The sequence below is a fragment of the Ammospiza caudacuta genome, chromosome 22, assembly GCF_027887145.1.
Source record: "Ammospiza caudacuta isolate bAmmCau1 chromosome 22, bAmmCau1.pri, whole genome shotgun sequence".
Classification (NCBI taxonomy): domain Eukaryota; kingdom Metazoa; phylum Chordata; class Aves; order Passeriformes; family Passerellidae; genus Ammospiza; species Ammospiza caudacuta.
In genome coordinates, this window is record NC_080614.1 from 10383681 (window position 1) to 10401793 (window position 18113).

The 18113-nt window shown below is 42.2% G+C and overlaps 1 protein-coding gene across 2 annotated transcripts in view; it reads right to left on the bottom strand.

The window, feature by feature from the left end:
- The window catches only part of DVL1 (dishevelled segment polarity protein 1), a 45681-nt gene extending 28493 nt beyond the window's left edge, over positions 1-17188 (bottom strand). For both annotated transcript variants that reach the window (XM_058818693.1, XM_058818692.1), the window contains exons 1-2: positions 16969-17188; positions 3576-3645 (exon numbers count right to left, since the gene is read on the bottom strand). In XM_058818693.1, coding sequence (XP_058674676.1) covers positions 3576-3645; positions 16969-17138 — 240 coding nt within the window. In that variant the 5' untranslated portion in view covers positions 17139-17188. The remainder of the gene's footprint in view (positions 1-3575; positions 3646-16968) is intronic.
- Between the last annotated feature and the right edge of the window lie 925 nt (positions 17189-18113).

An 18113-nucleotide genomic window follows, 5' to 3' on the forward strand; every position in this document is an offset into this window, starting at 1 on the left:
CCAGATCAAAGTTCCCACCTCTGACAAACAGAAGGATTCAAATGGGATTAAAAAAGATGAAAATCTCACATTTCCCCACGTCAGTCCTGGTGGAAACTTCAAAGTAGCCACGGGCTCAGTCAGGAGGGAGAGGTGGGGGGAAGAAGAGGATCAGCTGTGCTGGGTACACTGAATTTTCCCATTTCTACATTTAGTGCTGGGGCTGTGAAACTCACTGCAGTCACTTCCAGGAGCACAGCAATCTGATTTTTCCCATTTTTACACGTGTGATGGGGCTGTGAAACATGCTGCAGTGATTTCCAGGACCACAAAATCCTTACAGATGGGTTTGTGCAAGAATCCCAACTGTCTCCCAGCAGCTGACACACATTTTATAGCACTGGGGACAAAGAAAGCTCAGACCCATTAAAAAAAAAAACAAAACCAAAAAACAACAGATAAGTAAATAACCCTGACTGAAACACAAAAAAAAAAAAAAAAAAGAGTGCGTGTACAAATATAATTATATATCCATATATAATATTTAAAAATTATATATATAAAATTTTATCTATAATTATATATACATATAAATATATACTAATTTTATTTATATATAATTATAATTAATATAATATATTCTATATTAAATTATTTGTATTATTGTATTTTCTATATAATGATATATATTAAAATATATAAAATAATATATTGAAAGTTTATATGTTTTATATATATTTTTATATATGATATATATAATATATATCATATATAATATTATACCTCTAACTATATATTTATAGGTTATATGTTTAATATATAATTATATTTATATATAAAATTATATAGATATTTATTTTTTATCTTTATGATATATTTTATATTTTCTATATTATATATTGTATTATTTTCTATATATTTATATATCATATATAAAAATATGTATATATATAATTTCTATATATATTATATGTTTCTAAAAGGTAAAGACCCAACTTTGCTATCCCTGGAAGATTTGTGTGCAATTATCTGTTAAGTCCCAGTGAATGGGATATTAAAGATTTCAAAAGGGAACAATTAACTTCCAGTGAGATTTACATAAAACTCCTGCAGTAATTAGCAGCAAATAGAGGCAGATAAGCCCTGCAATTTTATGGGTGTTAGTGTGGAAAAAGCAATTTGCAATTCATCAGGCAGGTCAGACCCAGATGTTTGAGCTGATTGCTAAACAGAAACCCTTGTCAACATCATCTGCAAAAGGAGCTCCTAAAATGCACTAAACCAGGAGAAATTTGGGAGGGAAGGCTGATGGGTGGGAAGGCCGGAAAACAAAACAAGTTTTGAAGGAATAAATCCAACCCAACTTTCTCCAATCTTGCTGCCTCTGCAGGACTGGGTGGGCTTGTAATTCATCCTGAAATATGGATGGGTTTATAACTCATCCTGAGCAGCATGAAAAAATTCAGTGTGGCACACAAAAAATGCTCAATTAAGGAAAATAATAGTATTACATATATATATATATATTCTTATATATATATATTCTTTTATATATTTATATATATACATAAATATAATATATGCAATATATTTATAAAATCTATATTTATATTTAACTATATTATATATTTTATATAGTTATAATTTATAAAATATAAATATATATATATTATAGACATTTATATATTTTAGATATTTTATTATTATTGTCATTATTATTATAAAAATCCCTATTTTATTCTTTAAGTCTGTCCAGCCCCTGTTCCAGGGCAGCTTTCACAAGGGATTCTGGTGACCAGCAAGGGACACAAGGCACCAGTGCTGCTCCCAGGCCATGGCAGCACAAATCCCAGCTCCATTTCCTGCTCTGCTTCATCTGCAGCTTTTGGGACTCTCTTTTCTGCTCGTTAATCACACATGAAATCCCTTTTTGTCCCATCCCTTGCCACCCTGGCAGAGCCCCACGCTCTGTGATCCTTGCACTGGAGACAAAAGCAGCAGCAGCAGAGCTCAGGGGCATCCTGGAGCACTGATCCCCATCCCAAATCAGTTCCCAGGGCACAACCTCATTAAGAATGGAAGAAAGTTGTGAAATTAATAAATTGGTGCTGCCTGCAGATGGATCCTCAGCTCTCAAACATTTTCTGTTTGTTTAAACATCAGTTTGATTCTCTAATGCCAATGGTTTTATTCATTTGACAACCAATTTTCCCTCATCCAGGGAATCTTCCCTTTTTCCTGGAGGAAAGTGGTACTCGTTCCTTTCTCTGAGCACTGCCCAGCTTTAGATTGGAATTGGATCAGAAATGCAGCTTTAAATCAAAATAATTCTGCCTTCAAGCACTCCTCCATGCCCCAGCCAAGGCATTCTGATGCTGCTGGGAGGAAACGCATGGCTGAGCTCTCGGAAAAGTCCCCTTGGTTATCAGTCACTTATTGCTGCTTGGGCTAAAGGTTGGAGCAAAAAGGTAAAAAAACAGGTAGGGAGGTCTTAAAAAAAGGGGAAAAGTAACTTTTCCTTCTGAACACAATTCCCAGCTACTTTTGGACAGCACAGACTGAAAATCCCAATTTTTAAGACCTCACTCTACTGAGTCCTTAACACATATTTGGGTGTGAGTGGGAGGACCGATTTTAAACTCAGCTTTACAAAGCCACGTGTTTTGCTTGCCTAACACTAAAAACCTGTTGGGACTACCCAGCTGCCAGAATCTGAGTGCCCTAAAATAAAAATCAATCAATAGAGCAGGAAGAAGTGGCTGGAGCGGTGTGATCCAGCATTTCCCAGCAGGGCGGATCCACAAGGAATCTTTGCTCAAGAAGCAACTCCCAGTCAAAGCCAGTCTGAAAAAACACACTGCACTTCTCCTTGCATGCAGGAAACAGCAGGCAATCGATTCTGCATTTGATTTTTCGTGTTATTTCCATGTAATCCTGCCTGCAAGAAGCCAGGCTGGGAAAGGTCAAGCTGCTCAGCAGGCAGCAAATGTCTTTATTCTGTACAACTTCAATGTCTGGGCTGCTCAAATATTTTAAGGTATAAAATAGTTAAAATATTCAAATAAATAGTTAAAATACAAAAATAAATTGTTAAAATACAAAAATAAATGGTTAAAATATTTAAATAAATGGTTAAAATAATAAAAATAGTTAAAATATTAAACAATTGTTAAAATTTTTAAAATAGTTAAACCGTTAAAATAATAGTTATGCCATAAAAATAATAATTAAAATATAAAAATAATAGTTTAGTTAAAATATAAAAATAACAGCTAAAGTATTAACATAATAGTTAAAATATAAAAATAATAGATAAATATAAAAATAACAGTTAAAATATAAAAATGGTTAAAATATAAAAAAGTTGTAAGAAGTGTAAGTTGCAAGATCTTCAACTCCTAAAATCAGCACAGAAATGAAAGAGCTGCTGATTCCACCTGATAATTCCACTTTTGTTCCAATTGCTCAGCTGTAAAAAACTCCTATAAACCTACTTTACTATTATTTCCTTGTGTCCCTTCATCCCAGCAAAAACAAGATCTAAAAATTAGCTTCCAGTATCAAACACAGATTTCCACAGACAAAATCCAACATACCCAAGACACCACTCTTCCATTGAAGCAGGGCAGCTTTGCATTGTCATCTGAGATCTCTTCCTTCACCACCCTGGAAAACAAAATAAAACAACAAAAGGAAGAAAATCAGGAATTTGAAATCACATCAGATCAGAACGGACAGCGGTTTTCTCCAATTGTTGAGGAAAAATGCATTTTATTCAATAAAATGTTGGTGCCAGCAGGTGCTCTGTGTTTAAAGAATGAGAGACTGTGAGAATAGAGGAAATAAATCAAAATACAGGGTAGAACAACAACTTTCCAGACAACCACCCCAAACTGGGAGGCACTAAAATAATTTCAACAATTTCCCACTTTGGACTCTCCCCAGAGCCTTGCAATGTCTGATGGGGACTAAAATCCCCCTGTGCTGTATCAGAGATCACACATTTGTAGCAAAACCAGATTCCTGGCCTCAAATTCACTGCAGAACAGGGCCAGATTTGCTTTTGACAATCTGAAGCCTGAAGTCTCATCAAAATCTGTGGATCCACCAGCACATTTTCCTTTATTTATGGTTTTGTCTTGTTGCTGGGTGAAGAAAAACCACAATAACCACAAAGCTACTCACTGGGGTAAAATAGTGGCGTGTTCGGGGTGGGGGAGGGTTAGAAGGAAGAAAAGAGCAAATTGTTTCTTTTTTTAATAGAAATAAATAAGTCCACCACTAATGCCTGTATTCCCACACATTTTAAGGAATAAACACCTTTTTTTTTTTCTCCACATTTATTTGCATTGTTAATAGCTGGCAGGGCAATATTAGGCAATTTCACCTACTTTTTTTTTTTCTATTATTGGAAAGAAAAACATTGTAAAATACTCGCTTAATTTCTAAACCATCTGTCCTCCCTTCACCTTTTGGCAGCAGGAACCAGATCATATGATCCCATTCTTGCTTTTAGTCATTTATCCTCAGACTCCAAGGAGCAAACTCCACTAAAAAGCAGAAATTCAGGGCTTTAAAAACCTCTGAGAATGCAAAGAAGCTCTCAGACCTGTAATTCTGGAGCTGCAAACCCAGGATTTCAACACCTGGATCTCCATGGACAGACTGGAATTTTGTGAGTCCCACAGGGAACACTCAGCACAGCTCCAGTGCTGGATCAGCAGAGAAAGGTGCTCCAGGAATTTTATCTGCATGTCTGAAAGGGCAGGATCTGCAGGAAATGACACTCAAGGCATCCCAGAAATCCCAGGTGAGAATTTCTGCACTCAGGAAAAGTCATACACAGAATTTCTACTCCCAGCAAAAAATATAAACAGAATTTCTGCACCCAACAAAAATCATACAAAGAATTTCTGCTCCCAGTAAAAATACACAGAATTTCTGCACCCAGCAAAAATCACACCCAGGATATCTACATCCAGTAAAAATCACACACACAATTTCTGCACCCAGCAAAAATCACACACAGAATTTCTGCACCCAGCAAAAATTACACACAGAATTTCTGCACCCATAAAAACCATATACAAAATGTCTCCCCTATACACATATAATTTCTTTTAATATAATATATATAATAAATATAATACATATCATAAATATAGATAATAAAATAATAAATCAGCCTTCTGGAACATGGAGTCAAAATTCTCATCTCTTCCCAAAACAGTATGGCAAGGAAAAAAAAGTGATTTTTCTCAGCGACCTCATCCTGAAGTAAAGAATATTCCAAGCCAAAACAACATAACAAGGAAAAAAAGGTGATTTCTCCCAGAGACTTCTTCCTGAGGTGAAAAATATTCCAGTCCAAAACAGCATGGCAAGGAAAAAAAAGTGGTTTCTCCCAAAAATCTCTTCCCAGGGTGAAATATGTTACAACTCAAGCCAGTAAAAGAAGAAAAAAAGGTGATTTCTCCCAGAGACCTTTTCCTGAAGTGAAGAATATTCCAATCCAAACCAGTGTAAGAAGAAATAAAAGATGATTTCTCACAGAAAGCTCTTCCTGAGGTCAAGAATATTCCAGCCCAAAACAGCATGGCAAGGAAAAAAAAGTGTTTTTTTCACAGAGACCTCATCCTGAGGTGAAAAATATTGGCATTGTATGTGGTCCACCCTGGAGATAAATCCCCAGAGCCCTCAACCTGATTGTTAATTGACTCCGTGTTTGAAAATAAGACCAAAGAGCATCTGATAGCAAGGCCCAGAGAAGGAGATGTTTATCCCCTGTCAGAAAAAGGGGTTTATATTTCCCAGGTCACATCCTGCCTGTTGGCAGCCCTGCTCCAGTACACACAACCTCCTGTTTAACTGGGGCTGGGCACAGCAAACAAACACCTGGCCACAAAGTCGGAGCAAAAATGACATTTCCAGGTCACAGCAGCTCTGCCTGCCCTGCTCCCACATCCAGGTTTGCCCCTTGGAAAAGGAGCGCACAGCACACCAAAAATTCAGAGATTTTTCTCCAATATTCACAGGCAATATTCTTCATAGACTTGTAATGTCTCCCTCTTTACCACAGAAAAGTCTCCATGCACAAAGCATCTTTTAATTCATCCCTCAAATGCATCTACCAGGTGGAAGGAAGGTAAAAGAACAGAGGGAGAAGAAAATAAAACACCTGGCCACAAAGTCTGAACAAAGCTCTGCCTGCCCTGTTCTCACCTCCAGGTTTGCCCCTTGGAAAAAGAGAGCACATCACACCAAAATTCAGAGATTTTTCTTCAATATTCAATATTCTTCACAGACTTGTGGCATCTCCCTCTTTGCTGCACTCCATGCACAAAATATCCTTTAATTCATCCGTCAAATGCATCTACCGGGTGAAATGAAGGTAAAATAACACAGCCAAGGTCACATCAGAGACAAATAATGAAAAATACCTCACTCTTCACCCAAACACCAGCAAAGCCCCCACATCCATTAATATCTGCACCAAACCCCCCCCCCCCAAAAAAAAAAACAAAAAAAAAAAAAAACCAACCAAACAAAAACACCACAAAAAACCAAAAAGGAGGTGAGGAAATGTGGGGCAGGGGATGAGGGAGCAGCTCCAGCAGCTCACATCCTCTGCTTTATTTGACTTTGAGGAGATTTCAGCACTAATTAGCAAATGAAACAATCGATGCTGGCAGCAGCCCCTCCTTGCTGTGGCTTCCTGGAATTGTGTGTGGATGCTCTGGCTCTCCCTGCACAATTTGGGATTTGTGCCTTTCCCAAACCTCTCACCTCACCTCAGCATCCTAAATTTTTCTTTTTTTCCAGACAGGATTTCAGCCTGAAAATCAAGGATTTCTGAGGCTCAGCCTCCCCCTCATATATAATTTTCTTTTCCTCATATATAATTTTCTTTTTTCTCTTGTATAATTTTCTTTCTGCCAAGAAGAATTCCTGATTGCACACAAACTGGGATGCACCTGATGGCACCTGAACCCGACAAACCTCTAATGGCTCTGATTCATCAGCACTGAGTTAATTGGTAATTAGCAATGAGTTTGATAATGCTGCACTCTGATTTCATTGTGCACGCCTGGCACGGACTGCATTCCTCCACAATTAGCTGGGTGATTTTCCATTGCACTTGGAAAAATGAATATTTTATTTTAATAATAAAATTCTCCTTTCCTCCAGCACCACAGAGATGGGAAATGCAAGGTTGATTTTTCACTCCACTTGCAAAAATGAAGTTAATAATAAAATTCTCCTTTCCACCAAAGACATGGGAAATGCAGGGTTGAGTTTTCATTGCACTTGGAAAAATGAGGTTAAAAAGGAAATTCTCCTTTTCTCCAGCACCACAGAGATAGGAAATATGCATAAACGCAGGGCTGAGACAGATTTATTCCAGGTTAATGTGCACCATGACAAAACCAGAGCATCCCAAAGTCCTTCAGCACCAGATTAATCCCATTTTATCATGGGATCATCATCAAGGCTCTTCTTAATTGTCCTTTACTGGTGGGAAAAGCTTCATTAATGCTTTTCCATTCCACTTGGAAAAATGAAGTTAATAATAAAGTTTTCCTTTCCTCCACCACCACAGAGATGGGAAACGCAGGGTTGAGTTTTCATTCCACTTGGAAAAATTAGGTTAAAAAGGAAATTTCCCTTTCCTCCTGTACCAGAGATAGGAAATGCAAGGTTGATATCTCATTCCATTTGGAAAAATGAGTTTTACAAGGAAATTCTGCTTTCCTCCAACAAGGAAATTCTCCTTTCTTTCAGCACCACAGACATGGGAAGTGCAGGGTTGATGTCTCATTCCACTTGGAAAAATGAGGTTCTGCCTGCAATTACCAGTATTTACATTCATGTATTTATGTATTTAATTCATGAATTTATAGCCCAGTTATCCTCTGCCACATCTGATCTCCAGCACCACACTCGTGCCCACAGGATTGACTCTTCCCTGGTTTTTCCACCCCACCTTTACTCCTGCAGGGATATTTGGTATGCCAGGGATAATTACAAATATTTTTGGCATGCCAGGGATAATTCCAAATCTTATTGACATGCCAGGAATAATTAATTCATCACCTTCCAGGGATGCTGTAGAGGTTTTGGCAACTTGGTCCTGCACCAAAGCTCAATTTAAGCTAAGTTTAAGCATATGAATGATACAAGAATTATTGTGTTCTTTTAGCAGAGGATCAGCCCCAAATTTGCACTGATTTTAAAAATGAAACTTTACTTTTTATGGTTATTTAAGGATCATTCAATTTATTGAGGCTCTGCCCTGCAGCACAGTGCTGTGTCACCTCGAGCTGGGACATTGTGCTGCTGGAAAAGTGCAGAACAGCCCAGCTGTAAAGGTCCTTTTTAAGTTTAAAGACAGAATTTGGAGCAGCAGAAAACCTCCTTACTTGGTGAGGGGAGCCAGAAATTCTGCTCAGGAACACAAATCCAAAAAGAATCCCAAAAAGAGGGAGGGAAGCACAGAGAACCTTTAGCCTCCCTCCCAATGCAGGAGAAAATTCTCATTTCCTCTGAAAAAAAGGTCATGTGCTGAATTTACAGGGATAAACACTGGAATAAAATGGGATTTTCAGCAGAAAACCTCCTTACTTGGTGAGGGGTCTAGGAACACAAATCCAAAAAGAAAGTTGGGAGGGAGGGAAGTACAGAGAGCCTTCAGCCACCTAACCAATGCAGAAAAAGGAATGAAAATAATGCGCTGAATTTACAGGGATAAACACATGAATAAAATGGGTTTTTCTTCCTTGTGTGACTCTGCAAAGGGAATTTCCATGTGCAGCAATCCCATTTTGCCCTCTGCATCACACTGCAAGGTCCTGGCAGCCCTCAGCAGTGCCACAGGGACTCCTTCCAAAAAAATCCACGTGTTTTGAACCAACTGCTGCTTGGGCTGCCAGCCAAGCCCTGCCTCATCCTCCCCTTTCAGCCCCAAGCCAGAAATCCTGCCCCATTCCCTCCAAATTAAGTATAAAATATTTTTATAAACTATTTAAAATTAAATATTTTATAAAAATATTTTCTATTTTATACTTTTTATAATAAAACATTTTCTATTTTATACTTCAAATATTTTATATTTTAGGTATAATTAAATACCTAAAATATTTTATATTCAAAATACTTTATATTTAAAAACATAAATAAATACTTAAATATTTTATATGTTATACTTAATTTACTTATGTAAATTTACTTAATAAATATTACAATATTTCTATAAAATATAAACTATTTATGACTAGCTGTCCAAGAGCAGTGGCATGCAGGGAATCTAATTTGCTTTTCTGCTCCTTAAGGAACAATATTTCAATAGCTGTGCAGTGCTCAAAGTGTGAAAATCCCACTAAAACACAGATTTTTGTGGCATTTAAATTAAGATCTACAGAGTCTGGTTCGATTGTAGCACTGCTAGACACAACTGTGCATGGTGTTATATCTCGCTCCATGACCAGCTAAACTAGGAAAAATATTATTTTTGCAGACAAGCCAAGGAAATGGGTAATTTTTAGAATCCTGAAACATTAAGATTTGTTTTCCTCAATTTCTTCAGAAAAGGTTTGGAATAAAACAAGCAAAGCATTTTAGCCCCACTGAAAATCTCCAGGCTTTTCTCTTAGTTCCCTCTTTCCTCCCTGTATTATTTACTAAATTATTTATGTGCCTGGATTTCAATCTCCCAGGTGTTAATGAATTTATTCCCAAGAGACATACACATCTCTGCCAGAAAAACAAGAAAAATCTCAGTACAAAGGGACAGGTCACAAAAATCCTGACCCAAACACACATTCCCAATAAACAATAAATATTAACAAGCCCCCATAAAATTAAGCAGTTCTTGAGAACAGCCTAGGGGGAAAAAATAAAACTGTAAAAGCTTTAATGCCCATTTCCAACAGCTGCCTGGGGTTTGGCTTTCCCCAGGGTGCAATTATGCTCCAAACTCAGGGCAGAACACCGAAAATAAAATAAAAAAGCTCTCAGGGATGAGCAGGGTGGGAATCCAAAGCTCTGCAGGTCCTGAGAGCTCCAAAAAACCATCCCAGGGCACTTCACTCCTCACACCATGAAAAACTGGGTCCAAAAATAAAAATAAAAAATCCAAAAACCAAAAAAAGAAAAACCTCTTGTCTTCATACAAGGTAATAAATTCCACCCACACTGCAAATTCAAAGTATAACTGGACCTACAAGTTGGTGTGGGTACTAAAAGAGAGATTCCCAGCTTGTCACAAAGTCCCATAAATCAAATCCCATAAATGAAGAAACAGGCAGTTTTGGAATGGGATTGTGGTGTCTGTCTCTTTAAAGATTTGCACCACACTGAGTGAAAAATCTGTGTTTTCACCATGGGAAAGGTTTTCCAGCAGAGAAATTAAACAAGATTTTGGTAATAAATGCAATTCCCCAGCCCCACCTTCACTTTTAGGCACGGATTTGCTATTCCAAGCTGAACGACAACACTTTTTTTTCCTACTATTTCACTTAGAAAAATTGCATTTCTAGCACAGATCGCAGGATTTTGGTGTCCACAGAACCATGGCCAGCCAACCTCCCTCATTTCAGGAGTGGCAAGGGAAAGGCAGAGATGATTTCATTTATTATTGTGCTCCTGAAGAACTGAGAACACAAATCTCATGGACTCACAGGGTACCTGACACAGATTTTTGAGTTCTTTATCATTTGTCCAATTTAGAGGATCCAGAAGGACACAAAAATTCTGTATTCCAGGTAGATCAGAAGCTTTTCCCACTAACTCTTTGTCCCTCATCCAAAAAAACACATTTGCCAACAGCTCTTTGAGTCATTTAAGGGAAATAAAAATTACAGAGCTCTAAAACCACAAATCACTCAGCTAAAACTTTTTAAAACTGCCAAGAAGGCAGCAAGAAATGGTGCTCCTCCAAAAATTCCTCATGGAAACATCATCCAGGAGCTGGAAAAATCCCCAGGGAGCTTCTTCTGGGAGGGGCCCCATGGAATTCATCACCTGCCCAGCTCTGCCTGTTTGTTTTCCCACCTCCCACTTCTGAAAAATCATCTCAGCAATCTGAGAGAAACAGCTCAGATAAAAGGGGCTGGGATTTTGTGCATCACAGGGAGAGAAATGAACCTTTTTCCATATGCAAAGGGAGAGCAAAATGCAAAATTTCATTCCAAAGCTGCACCAGCCCAACTGCATTTGACTTCTAAATGAGAATTTGATGGAATTCCAGAAGGGTTTGGCTTGGGAGGGATTTGAAAATTAAACCCAGGGTGTTCCAACCTAGCCTTGGACATTTCCAGGGATGGGGCAGCCACAGATTCTCTGGAAAATCCATCCCAGGGAAAAAATCCCATCCCAAAAATCCCCTCTAAAACTCCCCTCTGTCCCTCCAGAGTTCTGTCACCTCACATTCTCAAAAATGTTTATAAACCTGTTATTTGTAGCTTTAAATCCACAATCCAATAGAACTTTGGCCTTAAATTTTCCAGGAATTAATCTGAAAGAAAGTAGGGAAAAAATCAGAAAATTCTCTTAGGAGTTAGAAACCAACTCCTAACTCACCCTTGGGGCAAAGGTAAAAACAGAAAAAAGGCAAAAAATGCTTCTCATGTTCCTCTCCTATTCAAAACTACCCCATTCAGCTCCCAATTCCAAACTGGATTCCTACTGCTTTAAACCTCTTTTTCTCACCCGTTTTCAACCAAAAAGCCAATTTTTAGCTGCAGCTCCAAGTGCAGATTGAAAGGGAGCTCTTGGGCTGATACCAGAGGAATGCTGAAAAAGCCACTCCTTTGACCTAACGATGAAATTACAGCACAGCAAGAGATCTGGCAGTCAGGATTCCCGGTTTTACCTCCTCTCAGGGGTTGGAAAAACTCAGAAAATCCTTTTAAGAGTTAGAAACCAACTCCTGACTCACGTTAGGGCAAGCGTGAGTGCAGGGGTGCTGCACTGCCTCCAGAAAAAAAGGCACAAAATGTCTCTTTCCTATTAAAAATTACCCCATCAGCTCCCAAACTGGATTCCTACTGCTTTAAATCTCATTTTCTCACTGGTTTTCAACCAAAAAATCAATTTTTAGCTCCAGCTCTAAGTGCAGATTGAAAGGGAGCTCTTGGGCTGATACCAAAGGAATGCTGAAAAAGCCACTCCTTGGAGGAGTCCCTGCAGAGGAATAATCAGAGGAGCATTAGTGCACACAATGGAAAGAATGAGGATTTGAACCTCACCCAAAGGGTGCCAGAACAGACACAACTCTGCTCTTCCTCCTGCTCCACTCACAGGAACCACAACAAACAGGAATTTTTATCCAATTCTGGACAGAAAAGGTCTTTAGGAGGGTTCAGTTCTTCACTGAAACTCTGCTGTCCACACTGGAACAGCAAAACCTCAAACCAGAAAATTAAATAAATACATTTACAGAAAATGAAATATGTTTAATTAAATAAATAAATGTACAGAAAATGAAATCTGTTTAATTAAATAAATCAACTTACAGAAAACTAAATATAAAATTAAATATGTTTAATTAAATAAATTTACAGAAAATTTACCATCTTTAATTGCTTGGATCCTCCACATTGATCCTTTTGTGCTCCTGCTGATTTTGTTTTACAAGCAAAGCTCTGGAAATATCAAATATTTCAAAGCAGAAAGGAATTCCTGTTGCAGGATCAGTCAGAGATTCCTGATGAATCATTTGGATCCCACACAGCTGTCACTGGTCCACCACCAGAGCCCAAGCTGCATCACAAGCTGCAGCTTTATTTTCAGATGTGTTCATTAGCTGTCATTTTTTAATCATCAAAGAATTAACAGAATTCTGTGGGGCTGTAACCTGAGAATCAGCAGTGCCACTGATGGGAAATGACCTCTGAGCTTTGCCCTGAGGAAAGAATCAGTGGCTGGAATTAATTAAATCAGCTGATGACACAGCCCCTAGTCTAGAAAAACATTCCTCAAACATCACTTCTCCTAAATTTCACTGCTGGTGGATGCTGTCACAGCAGTGAGGCTGTTACAGAACACCCCTGCTTGGTTTTTCAGCAACCAGAATAAAAACAGAAGCTACAAAAGCACTTCGTCGGACATCCTGCACCTTAAAATCAGCATTATGGTACAGATGGAGGCAGGAGAAAAGCAGAGAAAAGACAGGGCCATCCCTGTGTGGGTCAGAACTGGCACAGGGGAAAGTGGCAGGGCAACAAATTTTAAAAATTATATTAAACTTGAAATTTAATAATTAAATTATTTAATTTATAATATAAAGATATATTTATATAATATATAAATACATAATACATATAATATATACAATATACATTATATAGTATAATTGTTATTATTTGAATTAAATTTTAAATTAAAATAGTTTATAATGTAATTTAATTAATATAATTTTATATATATATTTATAACAAATTAACAATTTAATTTATAAATTAAACTGTAAGCAAACTCAGAAGGGACTGTCACCCTCCCACACCTCCCAAGGAGCAAAGAACACAGGGCTTGAATTCCATTGAATTCCACGCTCCATGCAGGATCCAGCTCCATCCCATCCCAGCTGGAAAGCATTCAGCACATGCAGGGTTTGTGAGCGCAGGATTTATTCCATTATTTCAGCATCCAGGAAAGGCTGGGCCTTAATTACAACAGCATGTGCAGAATTGCAAGGAGTCAGCTCCCTCCAATCCTGCAGGAAAACATTTGTTTTCCTAACACAACCACTGCTTTTCACATTTCAGTGAAAAAATTCAGGGATTTATGGACCAAACCAAATCCCAGCTTGGTGCCATTGGGGAGGACACCACAGGGACACCCAAAACATCCCTGCAGCTCCACTTCCAGGCAAGAGCTGCTCTGAAGGAGATTTTCAGGCACAGAAGGGAGAAATTCGAGAGCCACAGCTCTGTTATGGTTTGTGGCAACAGCAGCTGGAATTGCCTGTTTGTAACAATTAAAAGGATGGAGCTGTGCCAAGGGAGTTGGGAGGGATTTTGGTTCTTCCCCCAAAGGGCTCTGGGCACTGCCCAGGAGCTCCCAGGTACGGGATTTTGGGATCTCTGGGCTGGATAATCCCTCCCAGCTTAGGATATTCCATGTTTCTACGAAAAGTCAGTTTCCAATCCTGCAGGAAAGCATTTGCTTTTCTAACACAACCACTGCTTTTCACATTTCAGTGAAAAAAATTCGGGACTTTAGGGACTGCCCTAAAGGGACAAAGCCAAATCCCAGCTTGGCGCCATTGGGGAGGACACCCAAAAGGTCCCTACAGCTCCCCTTCCAGGCAAGAGCTGCTCTGGAGGAGATTTTCAGGCACAGAAGGGAGAAATTAGAGAGCCACAGCTCTGTTATGGTTTGTGGCAGCAGCAGCTGGAATTGCCTGTTTGCAACAATTACAAGGATGGAGCTGGGCCAAGGGAGTCAGGAGGGATTTTGGTTTTTCCCCCAGCGGGTTCTGGGCACAGCCCCAAGGGATGGTCCCAGCCCCAGGAGCTCCCACGATGGGATTTTGGGGTGTCTGGGGCTGGACAACCCCTCCCAGCTCAGGATATTCCATGATTCTACGAAAAGTCAGTTTGCAGATAAGATGATGAAAACAAAGCCCATATTTACTACTAACACTCACTAAGACAGCCAAAATTCAGCTCAATTTTCTTCTGATGTCAGAATTTTGTTCTCATTTTCCCAAATATTTTGGGTTCAGAGAGGCACAAACACAAAAGGAACAAGACATAGAAAATAAATGCAAACAAAGCTCAGGAGTCCCACATCAGAGTCACTCTGAGCCATCTCGAGGCCATGGATTGTCACCAAATGCTGCTGATTAAATAATAGAGACTGAATTTCCAGGTCTTGATCCTTGCAGCCCTTCATCTTCCATCATGTCAATTTCTAAGAATAACAGACAAGTTTCACCTTAATTTTCAGACTAATGAGAAAATCCACTCTAGGGTTTGTTACAAACTTTGTTTCCTGGTCAAAAACCAAAACATCCCCCTGTGTTCGAGATGCCTCAGCACAGTTTATATTTCCTACTTGCAAATTTCTGTGGCACTGGGAACGATGCAGCAGCTGCCTGAACAACCCCAACCTCCTTTAGTGAAATCAAACCACAAACAGTGAATTTCTATGACAACAACGTGTCCCTGTCAGTCGGGGAGGTGAAGGAGGGAAATTTACCAATAATCACATTTATTTTGAAAACAAACATTTTGTGGGGTTGTTTCTCCCCCTCAAAAAAAAAATGTTTGCACAAGTCAGAAAAACAAGAAGTCAATCCACGAACCCTCCTGTGGTTACAAGCCAACACTAACAACTCACCACATCAGAAATCTGTGTCAACAAACAATATCCACATTCCATCAAGGAGAAAAACACAATCAGCATGAAAGGCTTGGGTCTCAGGGATAAAAAAGAAGCTGCACAACACATCCAAGGATGCTTGGGCTGATCTATCTCACCAAACACCAACCCTGTACCTCAGCCACGGCGTTGTTTTGGAGTCAGGTCCACACGAGTTTCCCACAAACCTGCTCCATTTTTAATTTTTTTTATTCCTGGCAAGGCATTTAACTGTGCAAAATTGCCTTGCCAGCGACAGATGCGAGTACAAAGAGAAGTGATTTGCTACAAAAGGATTAATACGTTTTGAAAGTTACTGTCTGGCAAACTGTCAAAGGGACTTGCATCGGTTTATTTTATTCTGGCTGTCGCCAAGCCCGGTGGCACAGGACGATGTCAAACCCCTGGCTCGAGCACTCACCTGCCTCTGGCCACCACAGAGGTCATCTCAAAGTCCAGCCCTGCTCTCGTCCAGCTCAGCTTGCGCCCTTGGAAGACGGCATTGACCATCTGTCACCTCTTTGGCTACTGACCATCTTCAGCCGTGTGACCACAGAGGGTTTCACAGCCCCTGGAGCTGTCTGACCACCAGGTGATTGTCACCTGTTCAAACAGGGACTCTGTGACACCTGTGTGGCCAGGTGTCTGGCCAACATCTGTTCGGCCCCAGTGGATTTGACAGTCATGGTCTGAGCACAGTCCCTGAACCTGTCTGACCACTGACCAGTTCATTCCCATTTGACCACTGACCAGTTCATACTCATTTGACCAGGGACCGTCCTACACCTGTCTGACCTCGAGGATTTGACAGCTGTGGTCTGAGCACAGCCCCTGGCACCTTTTGACCCCTGACCACTTGTTAGCCACTCAGCACTTCATTTGACCACTGACCCCTTGTCCTCCGTTTTTTTGACCACTGACCATTTCACACCCATCTGACCACCAACCAGTCATCGCTCATCTGACCATTCCACACCTCTTCGACCACTGACCCCTTCTCCCCCATTTGACATTCATTTGACCACTGACCATTCCACACCCTTTTAACCACTGACCCCTTGTCCCCTATTTGACATTCATTTGACCACTAACCATTTCACGCCGGTTTGACCACTGACCACTCGTCCCCCATTTACCCACCGACCATTTCACACCCGTTCAACCGGGGCCGCCTGTCACCTGTACAACCCCGAGGATGTGACACCCGTCAGATCTGTGACAGCGGCGGTGGCAGCGCTGCCCGCGGTTCCCCCGCTCTTCCCCGGGACCCCTGGGCGCTCACCCCGGGCCCGCCCGCTCTGCCCGGGTGCTGCGCGGCCTCTCCGGGCGCGGTGACAACTGCAGCCGCCCGTCCCTGCCGCCCCGGCTCGGGCCCGGGGGCACCGCGGCGGCTCCGGGCGGGCCCGGGGCGCTCCTGAGTGGGCACGGAGGGGTCCCGGGGCACGGCGGGACGCGATCGCGGCAGCCCCGAGCTCGCGGCCCGGCGCGCCCGCCATGTTCGCGGCGCCGGCGGTGCCGGGCCGGGCCGAGCCCGGCAGGTGCCCCGGGGATGCTGCGAGTCCAGCCCGGCCCGCGGCTCGCAGAGCGCAGCGAGGACGGGGGCGCGCCCGGAGCGCGGCCGCTCACCCGAAATCCTGGTCCATGGACTTGAAGAAGAACTTGTAGCTGTGCACGGGCCGGTTGCTGAGGACATTTTTGAAATCGGCCAGCGTGACTTTCTCCGGCGGCACGGGCAGCTTCACCAGGTACGGCGTTTCCTCCTCGTCGATGTGATAAATGATCTTGGTCTCCGCCATGGGCGAGCGCAGCGGGGGCGGCCGGGCCGGGCCTCGGCCGGCGCTCGGCTGCGCTGTCGGCCTTGCCCACAGGAAGGGAGCGCCGGGCTCGGGCTCCCTGCACTGCTCTCTAGCTGCCCGACCCGGGAACGGCAGCGCGCCCGCCCCGCCCGCATCCTCCGGCCGCCCCGCCGGCCTCGCTGCGCCGCCGCTGCCGCGGCGCCGCCCGAGCCGGGGGCGGCGGGCCCGGTGTGAGGGGGAGCGGGGCGGTCCCGGGTAGCGCCCTCCGCCCGCTCCGCGGCCCCCGCTCCGCGCCCGCGGGGCCCGCACACCGCCCCTGCCGGCCCGGCGGCAGCACGGCCCGGGCCAGCGGGAGGGTGGGGATGGGATGGAGGGGTGGGGAGGGAAGGGGATGGGAATAGGGAGGGGGTGGGATGGGGAGAGGAGAAAGGAAAGGGAGTAGGAAAAGAGGATGGGACGGGAAAAGGGATGGGAATAGGGATGGGGGTGAGATGGGGAGAGGAAAGGGGAAAGGGAAAAGGATGGGATGGGAATAAGAACGGGGATGAGGAGAGGGGAGAGGATGGGATGGGGATAGGACGGGATGGGGAAGGAGGATTGGAATGGGGAAAGGGGAGGGGAATAAGGATGGAGAGAGGAGGGAATGTTAGAGGAAAGGGAATGGGGATAGGGGAAAGGATGGGATGGGGAAGGGAAGGAGATGGGTTGGGAAAGGGGTTGGGGAAAAGAGAGGAGTTAAGGGTGACACACAGGAGCTGAGGGCTGGGGGGCAGAGGGACCGGTTGAAGGGTAAAGGGCTGGACAGTCCAGTGGAGATGAGAGGTACAGGGTACAGCTGTACCGCCCCTCACCCCAGCCTTAACCTCAGCCTAACCAGCCCCCCTAAAAACAGCCTTTTCTCCCAACAGCAACACAACACAGCAACCCTAGCAGTGAGACCAGGCAGCAACCTTCACACACCAGGACAATGACAGA